We start from the raw sequence: 26,159 nt of genomic DNA, 5'->3' as shown, positions 1-26,159 counted from the left end.
ATCTAAGCCAAAACTACAATATTCCCTTACAATTTCCACAGAAGTTCATATGATTAAAATTTGAATTTACAGGGCAATGTATACCTTTCTACGAAATGTCTGCAATCCTGTTGGGTTTTTATGCAAAGTATAAAGTGGGTAGGTATTAAAAATGGAAAGTGACCTACTTCCTTTCCTAAATTATGCAAAGTGTTAATATATTGAAACTCAATTGATGTTATTTTTCTTTTAGTCTTCTGGTTTCAATTTACAAGTTAGTCATATCAGCTACAGAAAAGGGGGTGAGTCACACTGTATGTCAAGTATTCGGGAAGTGTTAAATATTTTGCATAGTTACTACTAGTGACAAAGCAGAATTAATTTATCTATGCAGAAATGAGGGAATTTGAAAACATGAACAAGAGGGATATCTGGCAACTGCTCTGAAATACATTTACGAAGTTTTATAAGTGTCTTCAGTTCGACAATTCTGTCTACCATAGCACACACCTGCTCTGATTTCGCTTCAGTAGCAGAGGTCCAGCAGTAGTAAGAGCTGTACCAAAACAGAAGACATTCTCTTTCTTAAAATGCTTAAGCCTACACAAACATTCATACATGATAAGGGAGGATTAAGCTTTAAAAAAGGGAAGGGCAGGTGGAGGATATTTGACAGGATGGAGGTATAAAGGCACAGCATTCCTAAACATAACACAATACAAAAGATATATGATATATGAAGTTAATCTTAATTTAGAAGTCCCATTCTGAAAACTTTGCCAAATCAAACCAACATCCAACTTTGCAGTCTTTGAGCCAACACAGTGCCAGTGGCTTGCTTTCTTGACACAGGTGGAGAAAGCACTGTAACCAAGCTTATTCCTCAGCCCAACAAGGACAACACACTCAAGTAAATTTAAACTCACAGCTTTGAATCCACAGTTATGTGCTGCAACTACTCAGTCATCAAAAGCCCAAAACACACAAAACCTTGGCTAACTCTGTCATCAGCAGTTTACAAAACACATCAAGCAGGCAAACAGCGATCATTTACCCACACATCAACTTAGAGGCTGTTGTGTTTTTTTTTTCAGAGCCCAACAGAAGCGATAAAATCATGTTTTTCTTACAGATACAGCATGTACTAGTTTTATCACAAAGTAAAAAAAGGAATAAATCCTTTCATATTTATTCAGAAGGTCACATGAAGCCATGCTATCATATGCAGCCAGTGTCAATAGGAATCTATAGGCCAAGCTACATGCATGCAATATCCATTTGTCTTGAAATAATCTCCTCAATCCCTTGTGCAAAGTCATGGCATACAAAAGAACAGCAGACTGGAGTCAGGGAAGGCTTCTGATAATCATGTGTAAAATGAAGTTGATTTCTGGATTATATCACACACTTCCACAGACTGTAAAAGTTCTTCACAAACATTAACAATAACCAGCTGCAGAAGTTAAAGCATGTAAATAGACATGCCTATCCAAAGCCTATTGGATAAAAATATGCCTACTTTTACCTTTTAGGGTAGAACACAAGTTACATACAGAAGATGCACAAAAATCCACGTGCATACTGTAGTCATTATTTTTAATGCTAGGGGATGGGGATGAATACACCAGACATTTGGCTACCAAAACAGACCAGTGCTTCTTTGCAGAGATCACCCAAGAATGGAAAGCCATTCAGCTTCAGTTAACCCCTTACTCACTTCATGTAGTTTATGTAGTTTCAAAAACAGTCCACTTATTTTCACAAAGCAACAACACACACCAGATCTATTCTGTGCAAGAAATTTCCATCTCCATGCAAGAAGCTGGCTCTTTTGGTTGAAGATCTGGATTCCATCCCAGTTCTGCTGCAGACTCCATCTGTGATTGCGCACAGTAAGCCAGACAGCTAACTTCTGTAGCTGAACTACATCCCTCTCTAGCACTTCATATTCGAAATGCAACTTCAGATTACTCAGATGAAAGACCACAGTGAAGCACTGCATTACAATATTTGCTAATGCAACCACATGAGTTGTTGCAGAAGCTGCATCTGAGGGCCAGCAAAGCCTACAGAGCCTGATCCAAATGCCTTACACCAAAGGACTCTCCTGTGCAGCATGTCCGGATGAACATCATGGTCTGGAAAGCCTCTTGCCTGCTGGCGTAACAGCACAAGTGGGGGAAAACAAACCCAAAGCAGAATTTACCAACGCAGAGCAGGAAAAGACAAGGCATCAGGTCCTTTTAACAAACAGGTAAGACAAACAGCTTCCAGTAACCATGACAGGAAATATTGTTAGCAGTGTATGCTTCCAGCAGTGCTGTCACATACATCCACAGAAAGAAAAAATGGCTCCGAAAGGCTTTATTGTGGAAAGAAGACCAATTTAGGCATGGAAAAGGTACTATAACAGTTGCAAAGCAACCTGGTAAAAAAATGTTTCATGATTTTGATAGGAATGACACTCTTCATGGGAAGCTGACTGAGGGATACTGTGCCAAAATAGAAGTGCAGAGGAACTTCTGAGCGGTAAGAAGGTACATACACACAAAAGAAGCGCAGAGTAACACTGATAGAAGCCCAACAACAGTTCCCACTGAAGTGAAGTTCACCTCTACCCACGCCAGTACTGTCACATCCCATATAACATGCCATAACCACCACACTGCTGTCAGCTACAGATTTATGAGATCTGAAGAAAGACATTGTCTTCCTAGAAGATGAACCATTTGTGAATATGAATGTTGAAAATTATCAGTACACGATAGCATCTGTTCTGACTGCATATCTTTTGAAATACTTGACTAGTGGGGGTTTCTGCAAAGGAAATTACTTGTTTCCTATGTCCAGCTTTAACTTGTTCTGAAATTAAAGTACTTCCATTATAAATTCAGAAGTGAGGCAGTGCATACACCTGCAAGTGGGAAACGCAGTTTGTTATTCAACGAAAGAAACCACCTCCAAATATAAGCAAAAATATCAGTCTTTAAAAGAAACATCTACATAGGTAACAACATTCTTCTGGGTCACTCTTAATTCCTGAGAGTTCTTATAGTTATCAATCAGAACTTCTCTCCTTTGAAAGGCAGATAGAATAGGTTTCTGTAATAATATGTTCTTAGCCTAAAGAAGATACTCCTCCAGAGAAACAGCAAACACTATGTAATAGCATAAATTTGATAGGAAAGCTCAAAAGTAAATATTATAACTAATTTTTAATATTAACTAAATTGCAAGTTGGTGTCTCTTACTTTCCTGAATTCCAACACACTCATGCTGTGTCAAAAGACAAGAGTTTAAAGGGGGTTTTTAAGCAGGGCGCAGCGATTTCCTCACCTGTTGCAGTAACACTGCAGCTTCACAGCCACTTGGAGCCACGACAGGCCAGCTGACTGCACGCTGCCCATCTTCCCCCACATGATGCAACCACACATGTTCATGTGCTACACAAACCAATTAAGCAGAACAGATCATATCAGGGCAGAACAGATCTTGTGCAGCCATTAGCTCTGACACTGTACAGGCTCCTAATGGATTCATACCACCAATTTTGGCCTAACTGCAAGAAATGGGGCAGCAATGAGAGTGAACAGGACAGGGCTTGTGCAACCACATAGCATGGCATATCTATTTCCTATAGCCTTTTGTAGTATAAGCTCTTGGAAGATCTGAGGCTGCAGTCTTGCAAGTACTTGGACTACAGGCTCACCTTTCACGGCTACCCTTGCTAGTGTTGTTCTATAATGCCATTAATCTAAAGACTCAAGCAAAAGCAGCAAAGCCTCTGACAAAATATCCTTCCCTTTATTCAGCTGAATCACCACTGTCATTGAAGCTTATATTGTACATCATCTCTTTCATGAGGTTTTTCACTCCTTACCAAAATGAAGCCTAAAATACAACTAAGAAACCCACAAGGTAATCATCCACTGGCTACATAAAGTGCATCCATACCCTACTCACCATCAATAACACTTATTCTCCATCTGAGAATTAAATATCTTTCCCAAAACGGTAGGACCTACTGGTGCACATGTTGCCTCTAACTCCATACCACTGCATACTGTCAACTGAAGAGGCTGTGTTGCTGGTTTTTCATCTCCAGTGCTTTCCCTGAGGTCAAACATAGCTAGCTATTGCCTCTGCTTGATCAGCAAACTGAAGCTGGCACAGTGGGGCCATGAGTTACCTTTTCTATTGGATCACCAGGTTCAGTCAACTCCCCAGCTGCCTGTCAACCACTGCACTCGGAGGGCAGAAGCAGCAGAGAGCAGCCCCTCTACAAGAAAATACACTGTTACAGAAAGTGAAGTGTGCCCCATTAACACAGATCTCTCCAGCTGTATTCAAATCCAGCTATGGAGGAGACATACCAGAATCACTGCATTACTAAAATTCATTACAGTTCCTACTGCAGAACCACATTGCCCCTCCTAGACAGCATATTTATTCCCTGTGATACACATACAAACTGAAGGTAAGCAGACCTATTAGACTTTATTAAAAATACTGTCTTGAGATTATTCACAACAGCTGTTTCCTCTTCAAGCTAGAGGAAAACAGATGGCAACATAACAAGAGCTAGATAATTTTAAAAATTAACTCTCAAACATGACACTTGTACAGGATGTCTTCCACTCATGCATCTCCAAATGGGCTAGTGAAAAAAAAAACTGATGCCAAATGTCATTTTGCTAGTACAATATAGCATAATTAACACATCAAAAAAAGGGCAGAACAAAGAATACATCAGATTGCACAGAAGAACTGCAGGTTGCACAGAACACAAAGCTGTTGCAGTAGATTCCCTACAAAACACTGAGAACATAACATTGTTTATCTCCTCTCTCAAACACCTACAAAGCTTGACAGCATCAAGACACCAGCAAAGCATCAATTAGAGGCGTGGAGAACAGGGATGTATTCTTTCTAATATTCATTAGTAACTTCAATCAAGATTCATAGGGGTGGAAAATAGCAAGGAAAATATTTAAAGTCATACTAATTATCTCTGTGAACATGAGATGATTGTATTTGTATTGGTCTGGCAGAACTGCAGCCCATCAACTGTATTTCATGCATACTCCATACACTTAAGAGTAGAATTTAAGAAACTATAAATACACCATTATAACAGCTTAAATAGAGGTTGAGGGAGACCATGTATTATTGAGCTATCGCATGTCAAAATAATTCCTACCAAAACATCAGTATTTATGGACAGCTAGCAGTGAATACTCAACTAGTTATGCTTCTACGGGACTAATTCAGAGCAGAATGAAAAATTTTGGACAGAAATGAAAGCTATGCTTCTAACCAGCTACTTTAAGGAAACACAAAGTTCAGGGTAAGCGAAGAGAAACACAAAGTTCAGGGTAAGCGAAGAGTATCTTTTTTTTTCTGATATGCTTGGCGCTGAAATGCAGCATGCAGCAGACCACTGAACTACCAGCTCAGGCTTCAGGATCTACTGATGTCTCTGAGTCTTACATTTACATACTGAAGAACTTCCTTGGCAGAAGAATTTATTTATTTTAAAACCCAACAAAGTAGTCTCTGTCAATCCAAACATCTTTCCAAATCCCACTGAAGATCTGCAGAGAAATACACCCAGTTCTGTTCTCCTACTCCATTAACATGCCTGGTATGAGCTTCCACCACTTATTCTATTAACATTTCTGAAAAACTAGAAATTAAATAACTAGAGCAGTTAGACACCAGCTTTACAGTGAAAGCAAAACTGGTCCAAAAGAAAACTTACAATATACGTGTATGCATATCTATTCATCCCCCTTCAAAAAAACCCCAAGCATAAAACAAACCAAACACGTAAGTTGTGTCAGATGGTTAGCACATTTAGAAACACAGCTGGTCCTAAACTCATCTTTGGATACACTCAACCCTATAATTGACAGCACAATCCAAGCTATAGTCCCTGTGATTCTTCCACCTACCATGTTTAATTGTTGTAATTTGAAGCCAATATGCCTCAGAACTGCAATGCTTGTGGTCAGTAAAGCATATATACAAACTGAAATACTGTCCTTAATAATAATATATAGGGAACGTATAGCATAAAATAATAAAATATACTACAAACATAATCATAATCTGTGCAATATATATTGCAACGCATTATATGTTTTCTATATTGTATAGTCATGTGTTATAGAAATATATGAAAACCCTACACAACTTACAAGCAACTTTTAACTTTGAAACTCTCTGATGAGCTGACATTTAAAAAACTTTAATTTCATTTCTGACTACTTATTCTGCTGGGTTTTGAAACAGCTTTATCTGAGACACAGAATAGAGAATTCTTTCTTCTTACAAGCATAATCAAATATCATATGATGCTAATATTTTACTAGATCATAAATACATCTGTAGTGTCTAGAATGGTGAAACTGTTTGGTGTATTAAAAAGCCAAGCAGTGAAAGAGAACAATCACAGAAAAGAAGATACTTCCTTCCACGCCATTTTGTCTTTCTGACTGCCATTCTAAGGGTAGAAGACTGAATTTTGCAACTTGACCACCATGTTATTCAGCAAATCTGTGATCTCAAGCAAGACAGTGAAGTCTCTGACATGGTCATGTACTCTCTAGCTGTGACTGTATGAATCAACTTCCTCTATTTATGGAAAGTGGGTACTAAATTAACTCTTGCCTTGGCATTTATCATCTACAAGCTTCATTCTCAAATTCACGGGATATCCTCTGTCCGGCATAGTCTGCCATTCCAAGTAAGTTGTGTAACTCCTGCTGGCATGGCTAACCAAAGTTGACACATGTTCACATTGCAGAGGTAAAAAAAAACAAAAACAATAAATCTTTACTGTCTTACGAAACACAAAACTCAAGCACATGGCATTGAGACTGCCATCCCCATCATCACACCCACATCCAAACCTGTTTAAGTGGCACCTCTTCCATTAGTTTGCTCCCTTTTGTAAAGGCAAAGTAGATATAAACACATGTATTGAAAATACGGCTTGTAGATGAATTAGGAGATGAATTTCTAAATCTTAAGAACAGGCCCTGCCTTGTTTTCTCGAGGAATCAGAAGTAATAAATGCTGCCAGTCAGACTAAAATTCAAATGGAAGGAGATGGGGCACATGTGCAGTTGATAACTGCAAAATAACTACCTAAAATAAATCTGCCAAGGAATCCAACTACATCGAATTTTAACCAGTTACAGTGTACTTGCAGGAACAAGAAAGAAACCCATTTAACAAGCTTCCTTCCTCATCTTTTTGCTCTCCTGACAGATCCTCATTTAAAATGCTTTATGACAACCATCTATATCATGTGGGTTATCTAAAGTAAAGTTCTCTAGCTTGTTATCATTAAGAGCTGCAAATTACCAACAGTTCACACGCCAGGGAAGATGTTTACTGAATAGATAGTACAGCTCTGTGGTCTTCCCAGTGGGGAGGAAAAAGCCACTTAACCAGATAAGCTCGTCCTTTCAACTTCTCTCCACTTCCACCTCTTTGCTGTATCCTTCAGCTCAAAGGAGCACCTAATCTAATTTAGACAGTGCCAGAATCAACACTGGACTCAAGTCAAAGACCTCACATACAACTCTAGCACTAACAGTAAAGCCGTGCTATAAAGGAATGTTCAGTAACTAACAGTACACATCTCATGGGCTCTCTGCTACCTTTTTTCGGGAGATCCTATACCACTTTCTTTACATAACAGTTGTAAAAATATTTCCTCCCCACAACCCTGCAACTGCTGTCTCCTTACATCTTTGCTTAACCTGATTCCCTGTCATCTCACTGGCTCTTACCCAAGCAAGATACCCTTAAACATACAGGAATGCTTGATGTCATGCAGCAAGGAATTACTAAACCCACACAGTGCAGACTTTATGTGCATCTTAAGTGAAGATAAAAATCTCTGAGCAATTCGATTACAGAAAACAAGCCTCAGATGCATTTAACAGTACTCTGGTATTTTCCATTATATGCATTCAGACTACCATTCAAAATATTGTGCATGAGTTGTCATTCACCTTTTGAACAAAGATTAACAATGATAACAGCTTCTAACTCTTTGAATCAGTCAGAACTGAAGACGAAGACCAAGGCACCACATGCTCATCTACAGAATATTGGTCATTACTCTCCCTTCTGTGGAAGTAGCACATTACAAGTGCTGCTGTTATGAGACACATCACCATCTTTTAAAGCAGCAGGAAACTCAAATGCAAACAGAATCCTTTCATCTCAAGTACAGGTCTGCAGGGACAGTCACTGGTTGAGCTCATAAGCTAATTTTTTACACAACTCTCTGTCTGCTGCAGAGACTCCAACACAGCTCCCACAGAAACAGCACAAGAAAGTCTAAAAAATCCTTCTGGGGAAGGGGGAAAGAAAAGAGTCAGGAATCAAAGGAACATTACATTAATAGGTCTCTTCTGCTAATCAACAGAATGCTGCTGACATGATATAAGGGCAGACTTGACAGAGTCTGGAGAGAAGTAAGAGCATGCACCAGAAACTTCACAAAAAAATCAGACATGGTTTCAAACCACAGAAAGAGGGAAGAAGAATAAATCACTAAAAAATGTCACAGAATGAGAGCAAGATATTAGTCAAAATACATGGATGAATAAAGGGACAAAAACAGCTGCAAAAGGTTAAAGAGGGTTCAAGAGAATTTATTTTCTGTCGGTCCCAACAGTTCAATTACAATGTGACATACTGTAGCAATAGCTACCTAATATCTGGTGTCTCCCACACACTTGCCTTTACCCACAAAGAGCTGTGGAAATAACTCGCCATCCAATGCAAGTCACAGAGGCTTGAAGAAGCACTACGGGGGGTTGGCTCCCATAGTGTACAGGATGCATTTTATTGCCACAGTCAGTGTTACGAAACGCACAGCCCTATTTTCTGTTATTGCATCTCCACTTCCTCTTTTCACCCTTGAAGATTCTCACCATGGCTATCCCAGGATCAGGAACTGCAGATTTTATGTGATTAAGGCTAGCCCAGACAAGATCTTACCAAAACATCAGTGGTGCCAAGGCCCTGAGCACAACCTCTCCTCCACCCCTCAGGGGTCTGAATGCCTCGGCTCAAGGCCAGCTGTGACACAGTGCAGCTGTGTAAACTCGGATCAGGCTGCTGGGGAGTGAGCCATGTGAGAAAGCACTGGAAGAAGCCTCACCGGGCACCTTTCTCCACTTGGGAGTTGCATTCCAGCTCAGATACTCACCCTTGGACCTTGTCAGAGCTATGTAGCAGGTTTGTCTGTGCCTGGTCATTTGCCTTACCAATCCTGACTCTGAACTGCTGACTTAAATTCCTGCTGTTACCTTGGAGCTGCACAACACTACAGACTTGTCTGGTGATCACCAGGCTCTTAGTTGACCCTGGTTAGCATAATGGAGCTACTCTACCCTTGTTTGTCTATCCACTTTGATGGCAAGATCATTGCCCTGCCAGCTTTGCTGTCACACTCACTTTCCAGCTTGCCTTTCTTTACCAAGTAATGCACTTTGTGCTCTGTGACAAATGGAATAGGTTAGCCTCACATTAATCTTTTTTTCATTCAGTTCTGCTCTAAATATTAATAAAACACACTCTTACACCAGCAGGCACTGGAGTTCTGTGATTAAGGTCACAAGGAACAGTGGAGTATTTCACTATTGCTATCCAGAACAGGGTAACACTTTTCAAGGCTAAGCAAAAGGTTATATTTGTAACATAAGTGAAGAGCAGCTTTTCAGAAAGGTAAGCAGCTAGAATGCAAAATGGGATTTATTACTAAGGCTATAGCAGAATTCTCTACATTAATTAGACTCCAAGCAAGTAGAACAGAAGTTACTTGCACAAAACAGTGCTCTACACCAGGACTGGGACCTTTATGTGGTAGTTCAGTGCTAAAAATTCCATTACTGCTAGCTTACAGAAAGGCAAAAACTGTGTCAAATCCTGCAGAACAACAGGGAGAGTCTGAACAAGCTCTACTGGGGAGGGGCAGAGGAGGATGGGTACAAAGGGGGAATTAAAAGGGAAAGCAACAATTTAGTACCAGCTTCCTCTTTGCTTTGTATTTCTAAGACCCAAACAGTTTTGTTTTCTGCTAAACTCTTCCTACTATCCTCAAGTGTTTCAGCTAAAACAGGTAACATAACTCAGGAGAAGTCAGCTTGTCCTGAAAGATGCTCAGATCAAACTTAAGTGTTAGGCAGCCCTTGGCTTCAGAATAGGACCGTAAATAATTCAAAAAAAATTCCCAAAAATCCCAGAAAATAGAAATCTGCATCTTTCCAATCCTTTCAAGAGATACTTGCTCTGGTACTTGTCTTGCATGTGACTTGCAAATGACTTGCATGTTATCTCCCTAGTACTGGATATACCAGGCAGGACTTTCACTGCAAGAGCCCTACTGTGTCCAGGAAGATACAGGCATTTGACTCAAAGTGAAGATTGACAAGAACAGGATCTTGAAAGGAAGGAAGCAAGACTTGGCTAGGCAGAGAAATAGAATCCTGCTTGTCCTCCCCTGTCCCTTCCCCTGGCAGGGCTCTCTCATCACCCCGGGCAAAGCCAGTTGATTTGATCTCTACATACAAGAGGCACCTGCACTCAAAGTCTCAGCAGGGGAAAGGCACACCACGAACCAAGTCAGCAGGAAGGAAGACGACCGACACAGTCAAGTAACAGTGTTTGGATATATATTCAGATCCAAAATCCTTGCCACTCAACAAAATCGCCTTCCAGAAAAATATAGAAGTAGACTCAAATTGGCACCATGACTGCTAAATACAATTTTTCTATCCTGTCCCCCATGTAAGAGTCAGTTCTGCCTTGGAAAAGGCTGGAAGATTTAAAATTCCATCATATGGTGAGGAATACAGTGAAAGAGCTCAACAACAACGCCAGAGCAGGTTTTGAACTGAACAGGTGTGCAGGAAACCATGTATTCCACTACATGAACAGAATACAGATAATGAAGATTATAATAATAATAAATTATTATTAATTATAATAGAATAATTACTCATTACACAACTACCACCCATCTCATAGACTGAAAGCAGCACAGTGTTTCCCTTTTATAAGTAAATAAATATTCCTGTAGTGGCAGGGAAGTTGTGTACACAAAGGGACTCAAGGTTACAAGGTTATCCTCATGATGGTAACCCTCAGTTTCAAGTATTTGACTCTGGAAGCTCACTGGTGCTTAGCAGACACAGGGGTAAACAATACAAGCCTTCTAGACACTAGTGCCAGCTGCCAGGAACATGAATGAAGACATATGTCTGATACCATAACATCACAGTGAGACAAATACCCAGGCTGTCTCACAGGCAGAACAGCAGCTATGTGTTTCAGTGACTTTCTTAGATCAGGCTGTCTTTCAAATAATTAGCATACAAATTCATTTATCATTAAGGTTAATTAGGCAATTAATGAACTGAAAAATTAAAATACCTGAGAAGATTGTAAAATGAACTAAGTGGGCCAGGTCAAACTTACTTTCTAGTGTTTTGAAGGTTTGGGGCTGAACCATCCAATATGGATTATTATGACAGTACAAAACCAACAACAATATAATTACACTGTCTAAGGCTAAGCCATAAGTGCTGACATGATTCTGAAGGCTGGGTATAACTAAAGACCCTTTAGAGGCATCACTTATACCACAGAAGACTTACAGCAGCACCTTTTGAGTTAGTTTTAATTTACAGAAACCTCAGCCTCCTTCCATTTCCCCCTCAAAAGCTCTCAATCACAGCCCTACAACAGAATTCACGTTACTCCCCGTCAACAACTGAGTAAGCACTCCATTCTTCAAAAGAAATACTTAAGCATACTCTTGATACTAAGCTATTTTGGTTCAAAAATTTTACTTCCATGATTGTTAAAAAAAAATAAAATCCTGATTAAAATAAAGCTAACCTATTGGCTTAAAATCATGTTTTGAAGCTTTATATTGTCGTCATCTTCATCCTATGGTGGCCTATTTCAGAGCTAATCTCACGTTCTCCAAAGAAAAATCATTCAACAAACAGAAAGCAATGCAAAGCAAAAAAAAAAAAAAAAGAACACATACTGGCTGGGCCACAGCTCATCCTCTCCACACCCTGCTCCTCCTCCATTTATGAAGGCTCAGCACTCCAGCACAGCTGGTTTCAGGCGTACCACAAAGGACATAAAAGCAACAAACACCTTGTGAGAGGCTACTGGCCAACACAGACTGGTTCTCCTCCTCCCACTGCATGGACCCACTGCATATGAGATTTTCTAGATGCATTCCCATAAGATACTCTTCTTCCTGCCATGTCCAGTCTCATTCACACAAATTCTAACTTAGGGGGGAGATTATCCAGTGGGGGAGGAGGGGAAGCATGCATCCAGGTCCAAGACAACGGCAAAAGAAATATCAAATACATGCACACAACACCTGCACTAGACCAAAGTGCTCCATTTGCTTTTGCTTCTGTGCAAACCCAACCTACCCCAAGACAAATATCCTAATTTTATCTCCTGCAGGTTGATACGCTAGAAGATACATACACTGCAAAATATATTAGCTAGCACTTCATCATGACACCAAAAACTACCATATGTTTTACCTAAAATACAACAAAAGCACTGCCTCCTCCAGAAGCACAAAGGGAACCAAATTCCTGCCTTGTGACTGACTCCATACTCTGAAGAAGTAGGTGGAAGCTCCCGGCCCCATCCCACATTGTGAAGTTCTGGAGAGCAACAAGGGATCGGACCTAGCCCCATACCCAGTATTTCTTCCAGCCAAGTCACCTCCCAAGTTGTGGGTTTTTCAGGTCACATTCCGAAGCACTGAGTTAACCCCATGCAGGGCAAGAGGAGTTTTGGCATACCTGCAGCCTGGCTCTAATTCACAGACGTAAGCTCTTATTTGGTTCTAAGCCCTTCCTGGATAAGATATTTGTGCCTGACCCCATTTCATTCTGCCACTGTGCATGGTCTGTTAAGTACAGTATTTGCTCATGTTTCCCAGTGCAGTGTGCATGGTACTGCTGAAGTAGGGACCCCACCTTACAAGCATCTGGTACTTCTGGTTTTAGCCTAAATCAGTCACCACACAAAAAACAAACAAAACCATGGAGTTTGACATGGCACAACTAAACCCAAGAAAGATTTCATGCAAATAGGTGAAAACTACACTTTAAATTCCAGAAATTCACTTTGCACAAGAAAGTGAAGTCCATATTCAAAAGCATGCAGTACAAGTTACCCATAGTGCTTGTGATTATGAACTCCCATTAACAGAAGAAGGGCATCAACATAGCAAAAATTTGTAGGTGTTATCAGAAAACTAATAATCACAACATTTTCCACTAGACTGTTACAGAGATTGGTTACATTTAATATTGGAGCTGATTTTAAAGTAATTCAGATAACTTTTTTTTTTTTTTTTGCTTTCAAACTCACAACTTTCTGGACCGCTGTCACAGAAGCAGGTGTCAAAACACACAAATTATCAGCCTATTAGAGCTTCACTTAAGTTATTTTGCTCTGTTGCCACATTCCAAATGCCCCTAGGCACTTTTTATTCCCTGTCAAAAATCACAGAATCACCATTCAAAAAAAGACAGTCAGGAGTACTGGTCTGAATAAAAATTAGCTTTATTTTTACCTCTCTCTCAAGCAAATTTGCTTAGTAGGCCTAAAAAATAAAAAGTCACAAGGGAGTAGGGAGAGGCACACGATCTTGAAATCTAGTTCCTTCCAACTCTAACATGCAACACCGATTTCCTCAAGTCCTCTTCAGGCACCACCCCACAGAGCACAGAGGTTGGCTCTATTCATCAGTATGAGAGGGAAAAGGCATTAACAGTTCTCCTGGTATTAGTAAGGGGTGGATTTATGACCACCAACCACAACCTACTTTCTCCATTATCTCTGAAGCACTACTCATCTAAGCCTATTCTGCAGCACCTACCTGGAGCTCCTCTCCAAGTATTGTACACTGTTGGGGGGAACTCTGGTGTTCCCACTGGTCAAGCAGAATCATCCAAGAGCTGCTGGCCCTCAGTGTGCAGCAAAATCAATTATGTGGAACAATCTACAAACACATGGTAGACAAATATTTACAGTAATGAGAGGGGTGTCGGTCAGCTCCTATCTTACATTTAGGGCAAGAAATGCTAACAGAGCATAAATGTGGTTCTTCAGGTATCAACTTCAAATCTAAATATTATGCAATGTCAACCAAGGTCCCAAACATCAAATATCTACACTATAAATGCAACTCGAAGTTTACAAAGAGGAATCAACCAGAGAATGTTTGCAGAAACAGCTGACCTGCTTATCTACCAAGGAATACTTTACACCAAACTCAGAACTTGAACATTATATTCCTGGAAGCAAAATGCAACTTCTCATTATCTGAGGAACTAAACTAATACATTAATGAACCGATGCTGCAGGAAAATATGGTCTGAAGGAAGTCTCTTAGAACTAGACTTGGTCTAGGCTACTGAAAACTCACACAGATCAAGATGAGGATCTTACTGACAGCCACTACAAGGGCACAAAACTTACAGGAGCACAGCTCCTCTGACTTGAGCAGAGAAGGTGTAATTTTCCTAGTACCTTTACTGCATCCCTGAAGCAGGGCAAAATACAGTCTTAAAGTAACAATAATCACCTGCAAATAGCTTTGGTTTTACCCAATTCTCAGCCACACTGAGCAGTACTGTTACTTTTACACAAATGCTGAAGACGTGAGAACCTTAAAAAAAGTTCTGTATTCACGTGACCTACTGAAAGGCAGATTTCAGACAACTGCTGGAGTTTCACAGTTCTGTCACTATTTTTGCATAGCTTGTGGGAAACAAGTAGCACTTCCTTTCATTCCCTTATAATACGTAAAATAAATAGAATGTGCAACTACCCCTATGTACAGCCCTTTTAATGTAATCATTTATACAGTTTCTGTTAAAGACACCAAAAAAAAGGAACTCAAAATAAGAGAAGGAACTGGAGTCATCAGATCTGAAAATCTGATCTATAGAGGAGCGACACATCTCACAGTGCTAGCATTCCTTGCTTCTCCCTGCTAAAACTTTTTGAAAAAAGCAGCTAAAAATAAGATAAATATTTCCCCAATATTAAGTTCTCCCTGAAAGCAAATGCTGCCATTTCACAGATACTCCACAATTCAAAAAATGGAAGGGAAAACAGTGTATTTATATAAAGAGAAAAAAAATGCATCCAATGCAAGTCTCGCCTTAAGAACAGGTGTTTTATGAAGAAGCTTTTGAACATGTACCATACCACTAAAGATCTTTCATGTCTACAGACAGCATGTAGACAGAAAGCTACAGTCTCAGAAACAGCACCCACAGCTGGCAAATGACAACAGAAGAGTCAATCACTGAACTATGACGAACCTCCATTTGTTCTGGAATACTTGGGCCAGCCACTCAGATACATAAATATTCATAAAAGCGTAATTTTTTTCAGAGAGAACAAAACTACCTCTTGAAAAAATAAAAGCAATTCCATTAGACAATTGTATATCCTCTTTTTTAGTCACTATGAGCTATCTGCATCAAAGCAAACCCAAGCAGTAAATCTAACCTAAACACTGTTGGTTTGAAGAGGAAGGATTGTTTTTGTGTTAGACACACACAACTCTCGCATTGTGTCACACTGTCAGAGCTCAGTTTTCCAAGATTGTGTTCACGTGTTCTGTAGCAGTCACTAGCTTCTCAAACCAGAATCTAAAAGCAACTGTAGGATGTCACACCCTGTGTCTCCTGCAAAATAGATCTAATTTTCCATTACAAACTGGTGATTGTTTCTGGGCAGGGGGAGGGGGGAGAGAGAGGGAGACTAAGAAAGGCAGCTTTTATACTATCTACTAGATTTTTCTTCTATTTCTACCACCCTCCTTCCTACAATTCTACAAGCTGAATGCCAGCCAGAAAAATCAATGAAACTATTTTTCACTGAAATATGAAAACAAAGCATCTGAGAAGTTTCATGATACAGTTCAACTTCACTGTTAAGCACATATAACCTCTTTTAAGAACTCACTAAATGCTTCAAAATGCACATCTTAGAAGATACTAAGAGAAACAGCTTTCAGAACCTTGCACTGTAGTGAATGAAACAGGAAATGAGGAACAAAGAAAGGAATTTCATAGATTCCAGATGTACTCTAACACCAGCTGGGAAATACAAGCAAGAATCAACTAAAGCCTTGTAAAAAGCTACCACTAACTGTTTTCTTCTAGAGTTCTTAACAAAAGTAAGTAGCTGTAAACAATTTGTAAATAGAAGTATTTTTAGATTAAATTGGAAACAGTAATAAAAATAAACTTCTTCCCCTCTCTCCTATTTTTAAGGAGTTTAAAACTCAGCCATCGGTGCATCTGTTTTTTTGAGCTGCTTTTTATAAATATAAGAACTCTGTAAAAACAGCCATAACAGAAGCACAATTGTAATTAAACTATTTCAAGTTGTCAGTTTTCCATTACTTGGAATACTAAAGCTGAATGAAACTTGAAAGCAAGGAAAATAAAAACCAGTAAACTTGATTTATATTACATGCCTTCTGTACAATTGGAACTGAATGGAATTTAAATTTGTAAATTGCTAGTTATCAGTCACTCGAAAACATTGTTCCTACAGGTATAAATTAAAAAATTAACCACTCCAGGTCAAAAATCCTGGAAACAAAATTCCTTCCCAAGTTCAAATACCCTTCTGCTCCCTGTATAATATGTCTCCAACATTTCATCTTCCTTTTCTGAAACACAAACTCAAGCCTTTCAATGTAAACTTCTTCTAAATGGATTTTGAAACCTCTGAGTAACAAGTTTAGCAACAAACAGACAAGGATATTTCCTCCTAAAGTCACTGTAAAAGATGAAAAGAAAGCTTAAGAAGGCATCTTACGGAACACAGATCTGTGTTAATAATTCCCCCTCCTCCCATTATCACAGAAATAGGTGTTCTTCCCAACTTCAAGACTTTTCATTAATTAGTCGCGTGTGACAGAACTGAGACACTTCATCTATTGTTTGTCCACCTACCACCAGCATACAAAACTGCATTAATATTTATTCAAACTAAACATTGCCTCAAATGCTACCTGTTCAAGCCTACCAGTCATTCACAGATAAGTGAAATACTCTCCCTCTTACCATCTCATCATACTAATCTGTTTCAGTCAATGGCGATGCAGTCCCAGTTACACACCCAGCAGACAGGGAACAGTAACATTCAGTTGTTGGGCTAATGAAGGGACCTTTGTTTTGCCCCAGTGCTCCCTGAGAGGTAATAACAGGCAAATGCACAAGTCTCTAGCCAAATAAAAAAAAAAAAAAAAGTAAGATAAGACTTCAGATGTCTGGAATGAAAATTGAACAGAAGAACTCTCAACCAACCTCAGAAGTCAGGCAAGTCAGACCTGGCTATAGTCTTCAATGTTTGTGTTCTTTCCTCAACAGACCTCAAAAATAGATACACTACATTTTTCTCCCTTTCAGACAGAAGAGGGAGAAAAACCCCTCGAATACCTCAAACTTTCCACTGAATATTTAAAGTGTTTTACACTTGGCAATGATCCATTAAAATCTGAGAAAGGCAAACAGGGGAAAAATATTCCAGTTCTTCATAGTTTTGAAGCTTCACATCTCATTTTGCAAAACTTTCACCCAGAAAGTCTTCTATAGGAGGAAAACAACATGTGAAGTTTCAGGGAAGTCGCTTTCCCCTTGGTAGAGGTTAAGATGGCAGAGGAAGGAAGTTAGATTTGTTTTCGTTTTACTCTAAAACAAAGCTTTTATTTGGATCCTAAATTCAGTCACTAGTCCACCATGCTGATGAAATCAGACACTGCTAAAGAACAGACACTTCATAAGGTTTAGCAAATGTTAGTAAAATCAGAAGGTAAGAACATGTAAGTCTACAACTAGCTTTTCAGTTTAATAAAATACAACCTGTAATTAACTCCAAGCTTGAGCTTTTCCTTGGTGTAACCACAAAATATATAAACCTCTGGTACCAGAAGGTTCAAAAGCACAGCATTAAGACATACCAGTGCATGTTTTAACTATTAATATATGCCTTAGGTGATTTGCTCCCCAGAAGCATTAAGAGTTAACTGGCACACACAAATATTAATTTTTCTTTGACATATTTGGCTGAATATTTGTTGATCTGATCATTAAAAGCAATACAATTGTCTGATATTTACATCTTTTACAGTATGCAGCAAAGACTATAGTCTTTATTCTAGGCTTCTTGCTCTCACAAGGGGTAACTAAGATTCATTGCAGAAAAACATCCATTTCCAGAGTGAATTGTCACAACATAAGAGGTACTAAGTACTCCTTAACAACTCAAAGTGGATTTTGCCTCATCCTTTCCCCACCCCCTCCAAGAAAAAAATTGCTATATGAGGTACTCACAGACCTAATTCTACTCTCACAGAAGCACAACTATTGGCTTCAACAGAATTATTCACAATTTACACTCCTGTAACGTAGAGCAGTGACTGAGAAAGGACAGAGACAATACCTGAAGGTCATTTGCAGTCCATAGCACTGATCCGATCTAAGAATTTTAACCTGATGTATATTATTAAAGGTATTTTTGATGGGTTTTTTAAATTGTATTTTCTAGTCTTGTTGTAGAAAACACTCTTCACTGTTCACATGAGAAGATCTTTACATGGAAGCAACAGTGCAATAAATGGCTTCATATGATAACAGTGTTTGACAGCATATCTGCATAAGTAGAAATCTTGCTGTGATGTAAAGAAAGGGGAGGGGGAGTTCTGTTTAAGCAGAAACATCATAATATTAGGTGCCTCAGGCTTTGCAAGGTAATTGTGGGATGGAGAAGTGGGGCAGCATGTGTGAGTATTAATCGTTAATACCAACTAAAACACCTAAACTTTCATAAGCAGCTAAGGCTCATGAACTGAGTATGAGATTCAAGTAGTTCTCAGGTGGAAGGTCAGAGATATATCTATATCAGCTTGTCATATTATCCTCTTGCTGGTCTCACTGGAGTTCTAACATTTGTTCTCCAGAGCAGCTGACCAAGCCAGTATGTATCAGCAGCTAGCAAATACAGCACCACCAAGAAAACATGTACTAAGGAAGGGGAGTGGACTGAAGAGCACAGAAAGTTTCAAGCAGTCTCATGACACTGCCAGAATACAGACATGAAAGCAGGGGATGCACCTGCTGTCCCCTCCATCTGATTTCCACACATGCATACTCCCAGTCAAGCTCCTGATACTTGTCCAGAGACAGCTCTGACATTCACTTGAGCACACAGATTCAGCTCACTAAAATGGACGAAAATTAAACCTGACAGGAAAAATAACATTCTTTGGACCTGCCTTGCAAATTGAACTGGACTTTTACTCTGCAAGTAGAAAAGCATCAGTCAACAGCAGGTGTGCAAAGAGCATTTCATAGCTGAGAGCAAGATGAGAGGAAGGGGGAAAGACAAGACCTGTCTTTTCAGCAGCAACAAGCTACTAATTTGGGTTAGCATATCATGATGTCATGGCTTTGACTGCAGCTATGAGAATAGAATTGCAAAGCAATGTGCAAAGCACAGAGAAGAACAGCATCAGCCTGTACAGAGACATAAGAACAGAGGAAGATAATATTGGCATCTAACTAACCCAGTAATTTGGGGAATAGAAATTTGGTTTCAACAAATTATAAGCTTTTAAAAAAAGAAAAAAAAAATCACACAAAAAACACCAACCAGTCTGAAGCGTAATTCAATGTAGTGAAAAGTTTTCAAAAGCATTTAGTGGAAAACTGCAAAGATAGGATATCCAGTACTTGCATCATGTCCTCCTGTAAGAGCATTTGGTACTCTGACCAACAGATAATTGCCCCCAGGAAGAGACAAGAAAACAGTTCTCATGAGAGAGATGAAACAACACTTTTTTCAAACATACTAATTCCAAATGAAGACAAAAAAACCTACGAAGTTTGCATACTGACATCAGAGGCTCTGAGCAGATCTGTTCAACAGTCTCACTCCTGTGAATTTATCTCTACACACTCTAAAGCCAAAACACATTGGCTTCCACTCACATATGAATCCTCCTCTAATTAAAATAAAGTAAGGCTATGGATAATTCAGTGTCAGGCTGGCAGTCCTGAATACAAGCATCCTCTATTTTTTCAAAACTACATTCACTGTAGTAGTAGCATTTTCTACTGCTCCTCCATTTCCTTCTCTCACTTGCAGAGACTATGCTTTAGTCTCCATTTTTGCTCCAGCCACAGCTTCTCCTGACAGTCCACAAACAGCCACAGCACTCCTCCTCTAGAAACAGCATTGGTCCCCCATCTTTTCCATTCAGCACACTGAACACAAGTTGGTCAGAACACAACCACCACCAAACCTAGCAGAGTTTGAAATACTGAACCAGCGGTGAAAAATCTGCCTAAACTATTCTGCACCCTTCATAGCCTGCGAGACTCAAGCCTTAAATAGCATTGCAGTCAATCAATAAGAACAGAAGTTGCACTTTATTTTACCTACACATCATCAGTTTAAGCTTGTTAACTTTTTAATGTGAAGAAATGATCTTGAGAAGTCTTGAATATATTTAGGGTGAGATACAAATAACTTTTCTTCCTTTCTTTACTTGTTGTTCCACTAACTTAGAAACACCGGAAAAAATACTGTTATCTTTATAAGAAACATTTTACATTTCCTAAATAAAATTTTCTAATATATATATAGATTTAGAAAAAAGTACCTAAGAAAAATTCTCTCACTCTAAAAATATCTACTCAACAACCTTTTGCCCCATTTAAATGGGGATAAATCCTTTTACAGTATTATACAGTGAACATATTTAGTCGTAATTACTTCTACAAGTAACCACTTAAGGCACTAAATCCTAAGAGACAACATTAAAAGGGACATCTTCTCAAAGTAAAATGGATTTCCCTGAACAACGTTAGCATTACTAGACTTAAGGGAGACATTAAGTTTGTAAGACACAAGATAGTTTCTTCTTATCCTTAGAAATGCAGAGACATCTCTTGAACATTTATTTTGTATCAAGTTTAATGGTGGAAGGCTGTAAATACCTGCTCTTGGCAATCGACCTGCTTAAATATTAGTAAACTAGCACTTAAGCAAATACTCTGCCTTCACCCAAGACTCTCAGTTTCACAAAGAAAAGTTCAGTTGCTTTCACAGTGTCTTAAAATACATAGCTCTGCATGAATTAATAAAAAAGGCACAGCAAAAATAAGAGGCAGAGACACGGTACATCTACAGACCAACCATCCTCATCCTGTCAACTGGACATAAACAAAGTTTTACAGTTCCTAGAGAATGGTAGTAGCCAACTTTTATAACAGAAATTTCACTGCTTTGTGGTTCTGATCACACTTAGTGCTAAGGACAGACGATGCTCCTGGAATTCCCACATTTTAGACTAAGACCTCAATACCTTGTAATGTCAAAAGGTCCATTCCTGGCCTTTCTAAAGATGATAAAAGGAGGTTCATAAGTTTATGTCTTAAATTGCAACAAGTCCTCACAGTGTACACATGGACCGTTATTATCTGTGAAGTCAAGAGAATTATGAGCAAATGGTCCTCCTCATTATATTATGGCCCTGGTAACCTTTCAGTGTGCAGTATCCTCCTGTCCCAACTATTACTCCAAAAATATTGGACTGTTTAAGCTCTGTAACAAGCCCTAATACCACTAAAAAAAATACTATTTTAGGGCAGAGCCTAATCCTCCTAAGTATGAGTACTAGATTTCAGGGGCATGAAAAGCTTGATATTTTAAAGTGAAAATTCACAAATGACCTCTTTCTTTAGATTTTTCAAGTATAAACAATTTCACAAAGTAAAATCTGCCAGAAGGTTCTCTGCTAGCCAGCTTACAGTTTTCAACAGCAGAAATGCTGAATATGAGTTTTTATTTCTTCAACTGAAAGTTTAACAGTTGATGCCATTTAAGGAGAAAAAAGTAGCAATTAAGTACAGCATATTTATTAAATATTAACATTACAACAAAAGTCATGTTGTCAAGCAGAAGGACTCTCTTTGTAGTTTTTCCAGCCAATCATCAGTCATAGAGCCTTATGTTGTTTCCTTTCAGGTTTTGAAACACTGACTCATGGAAATATCAGCACTGCACACTTCCTCAAAGTGGCAATCTTATAGGAAGTGTTTGTTTAGTCTTACATGACACATTGTTTTGTTTATGTATAAGGGATTCCGGTAAAAATAATTTTCAATTAAGGAAAAAAAAAGACAAAAGTACAGTTATGGGAAGCCAAAATAAATCAATTTCAAATAGACATTTGAACAGCACATTAATTAGCACAAGTACTACTTTTTTCTTTCTACTGTACATTACTTCTTTGCAACAGCCATGAACAGAAGTAGCCAGGCATTGAGTCCTTTCAATTCCAGTAACCACAAAAGAAACTGGACAAGAGGCAGGTAACACAGTAACAATTCCTCTTAACGCTGCTACCCACACTGACAGACTTTGTATCATTGCTCCGCAACTTCAATATCTCAATATCTTTTGGAAGTGGCTCACCACTGCCAGTGCAACTGAATGAGGCAAACATGGGTTCCTAAGAAGCTCAATGCTTCACATTTTCAAAAGATGAAACAGATGGCTCAAGCCAAATCCAAGCATGACTAGAAACACTCCTCAGAACAGGGAAGCATTTATATAATTATCCATGTAGCTAAATATGGCTGATTCCATGCAACCCATCAGTCTCAAAAGAACAAGTTACACCAGCAGTAGAAAATGCCTTCATTTACCTGCAGCTTCTTGGAAATACAGGACAAGCCAGCCACAGTAATACATTACATTAGGGCATTCAAACACCTCTAGGCTACAATGCTTTGCACAGCCAGAAGCCTCCCATCAGGGAAGGCATGCCAACATGGGTGTCTCACTCTGTGTTTGCACTGATTCCTCAAGGCATCAACCCTACATTTCATCTGATTTATAACGAGGCACACTTGCGTATCAGCGTCCCCATTCACAATTTGCCAGCAAAGGTGTTGCAGAGAAGGAAACACCTTATCAGATCAAGCACAGAGTATTTTGTAGTCAGACATCAGTCAGAGCTTGGCCAAGAAACAAGCTCCCAAAGAACAGAACTGACCACTTCTACAGCATGATAAATCAAAGCAAATCAAGATGGGAAATGACTTATCCCATTGTACTCAAATAACTTGTCCCTTAACCCATTAAAAGATTCAAAGACTCCTGTCACTAGAAAAGAGAGAAATCTACAAGATTTCAGTGAATGGGAACTGCTAAAAGACAAATTTACTCTTGGGAATAGCTAACAAAAGTAGCATCCCTCCAACGTGCACCATCTTTTCGGTTGTGTTCAGCAACAGGCCAAGGAGCAATGGCCATCAACTGAAACACCAAAGTTCCACCTGAACATGAGAAACAACTTCTTTATGTTGAGTGTGGCAGAGCACTGGAACAGGTTGCCCAGGGAGGTTGTGGAGTCCCCTCTCTGGAGACATTCAAAACCCACCTGGATGCCTTTCCATGTCACCTGGTCTAGGTGACCCTGCCTAGGAGGTTGTGCTAGATGATCCCTTCCAACCCTAACAATTCCGTGATCTCCCCTCAGATCTACTCACGGGATTTTTTGCAGGGAGCCTGCAAGCCTCCTTATACAATTTCTTAAAGATTACAATTGCTTTATGAGGCCTGTTAGATTAGAAATACTCCCTCAACCCACTAGAGCAATCCTGCCTCTTCCTATTTTTCTGATAAATCTCACAAGAGATATTCAGCTACAAAAACGTGTTTAACTTTCGAACCCGAACCCCAGAAACTCGCGTTCCAGCCCCGAAGCCGGCGCGTGGCCGTTCCCGGGACACTTCCCGCGGACAGACGGGAAGCGCTCACCACCTCCCCCTGCCGGACGGCGCTGGAACACCTGGGCGCAGCGCCGATCCAGAAAGCGTCGGGCATTATCCTGCAGTTCATCCAGGAAAGAGCTTCGGCTCTCAAGGCAGAAGAGAAGCGCTGCTGTGCCGCGGATGCACGCCGTTTTTCCTACTCGCTATCCACCCTAAAAAGCAGCAGGGATACTTGCTGCAGTACTACCGTAATCAAACGCTTAGCTTTGATGGAGGCTCTGACAACTGAAGTCAGCAGCAGGATTAACTTTCGTCTGCAACTTGAAAAGATTAATCTCAAGACTTTTGCTCCTGTTATTATCTTCGATCTCTTCCACAATTCAAAGAAATTCCCACACTCTCATGACTTCAATCATCACTGTTTTCTTCTCGAAAAAAAAAACCAAACCCCTAAGCAAACCAAAACACTCTACCCAAGAGTCATCATCCTATACACGAGATGTGTTCTTACTGTTTTTACTAAAAATCACCAGTAGGAACAACTTGCAATAGCATCACTGCATGTGCCTGGATTTCTCCCTTGTGAAAGGACCTTTTTTTTTCTCCCCTTCCCCTTTTTGAGAAGAGCCAGAAAACAAGTCTCCGACCATACTTTGTATACTGAATCTATTTTCCACATGTACAAAAGGACACAGAATGAACACATAGAATTTTATCATATAAACTAAAAATTACCTCTTAAAATCTGCTGTCACTAAACTAATTGATGACAATTAACGAGGAAACGATCCTAGCAATAGTCTCTTTGAAATGCTAATGCCACTATTTAATAATGAGATTTCCTACGTAATCTCACATTTTAGTTTTATCTAACACGATAATTGGTGGCTGCAAATTTGCTTTCGAACGCACGGACTTGCAAAGGGAGATTTCTCAAGATCTTTATTAGGAAGCCACGAGCCCTCGGTACCCACCGCTGCGAGCCTGTCGCTGAACTTCGCCACTTCCCCTGGAGCTCGCAGCCCCCGCGCCCCATCCCGGGAGCAGAACCGCTCCCTCTACACGGGGGACTGACTGATTGTCTTACGGAAACGAGGGATTTCCCTCCCAGCCGGCACACTCAGAACTCGACCAGGGAGAGTTTAATCCGCTCGCTGACATCTGTCGCTTACTTTCTAATAATGTGGTTTGGAACTCGATCAACATCAAGGAGAGCAGAGGAGCGAATCTCCCAGCGCGGGTCGGAGGAAGCCGTGAGGAAGCGGCAGCAGACTCTGCCCGTGCCCTCGCCGAGGGAAGGGGCCGAGGCATCCGCTCCTGCCTACAGCCGCTTTTGGGCCGGTTTCGCACCACCTTTGCCACTGACACACAGTGCTGAGACTCGGTGACCGCCTTCAAACTTTTAGCGCGTAGCTTAGCAACGAAAATAAAAAAATAGAAAAAAAAGAAAAAAAAAAAAAAAAAAAAAAAAAAAAAAAAAAAAAAAAAAAAAAAAAAAAAGAAAACACAACCCAACCAAAAAAAAAACACCACAAAATCCGCCTAATATCCTGCGCCTCCCGGACTCCTGCGGGTGCCAGCCGGACGGACGGCGCTGCCCGCCCGTCACCGCGGCCCGCACCGCGGCGCTGACCGCCCGCCCCGCACGGCCCCGCGGAGCCCCCCTGGCCGCGGGCACCGCCCGCCCCGCCGCCCCCAGCGCTCCCCCGGCGGGACAGGAGCGCACGGCAGCACCAAGGGGCGTCCGGCGCTGCCGCCCCGCCACGCTCCCCTCCAGCGGGGGCTGCCTGCGCGCTGCCCCGCGCCCTCACCGATTTTAATCCTGACGCTCTGGAAGACCCGCAGCCCCTCTTCCTCCACCGCCATGGTGGTGGTGGTGCCGCCGCCGCGCCTGGCGCTCAGCAGTGCTCGAGCCCCGCCGCCGCGGAGACGCAGGGGCTGGGCAGGAGGAGGCAGGCGAGATGCTCCGCCGGACGGGAAGGAGGGAGGGCGGGCGGCCGCACGCCGCGACCGGGCTGGAACGAGCGAGGGAGGGAGGGAGGGAGCAGCGAGCGACCGCGCAGCCCCGCGGAGCCGAGCCCAGCGGAGCCGAGCCCAGCCGAGCGCAGCGCCCGCCTCTCCCCCCGCCGGCCCGCAACGCCCGCCCCGCCGCCACCACCGCCCCCTCATTGGCCAGCGGGGCGGCGGCCGCGGCGCTCATTGGCCCGCTGCCCGCGGGGGCGGGGGAGCCCCGCGCGGGGGGAGCGGCGGAGCGCGGCAACAGCTGGAGCGCGGCCGCCCCCTGAGCGA

The 26,159-nt window shown here is 40.8% G+C and overlaps 1 protein-coding gene across 3 annotated transcripts in view; it reads right to left on the bottom strand.

Annotated features, from left to right (window-relative positions):
- Positions 1-25,829, bottom strand: part of RASA3 (RAS p21 protein activator 3) — a 129,154-nt gene extending 103,325 nt beyond the window's left edge. For 2 of the 3 annotated variants that reach the window (XM_017817379.1, XM_017817380.1), the window contains exon 1: positions 25,682-25,829. In XM_017817379.1, coding sequence (XP_017672868.1) covers positions 25,682-25,736 — 55 coding nt within the window. In that variant the 5' untranslated portion in view covers positions 25,737-25,829. The remainder of the gene's footprint in view (positions 1-25,681) is intronic. The other variant, XM_017817381.1, reaches the window with a different exon arrangement.
- Positions 25,830-26,159: the final 330 nt, after the last annotated feature.

The sequence above is a fragment of the Lepidothrix coronata genome, unplaced genomic scaffold, assembly GCF_001604755.1.
Source record: "Lepidothrix coronata isolate B3197 unplaced genomic scaffold, Lepidothrix_coronata-1.0 Scaffold60, whole genome shotgun sequence".
In the NCBI taxonomy this organism is placed as follows: Eukaryota; Metazoa; Chordata; class Aves; order Passeriformes; family Pipridae; genus Lepidothrix; species Lepidothrix coronata.
Note: the sequence above shows the minus strand (reverse complement) of the source record. Positions and strands in the feature narration are given on the sequence as shown.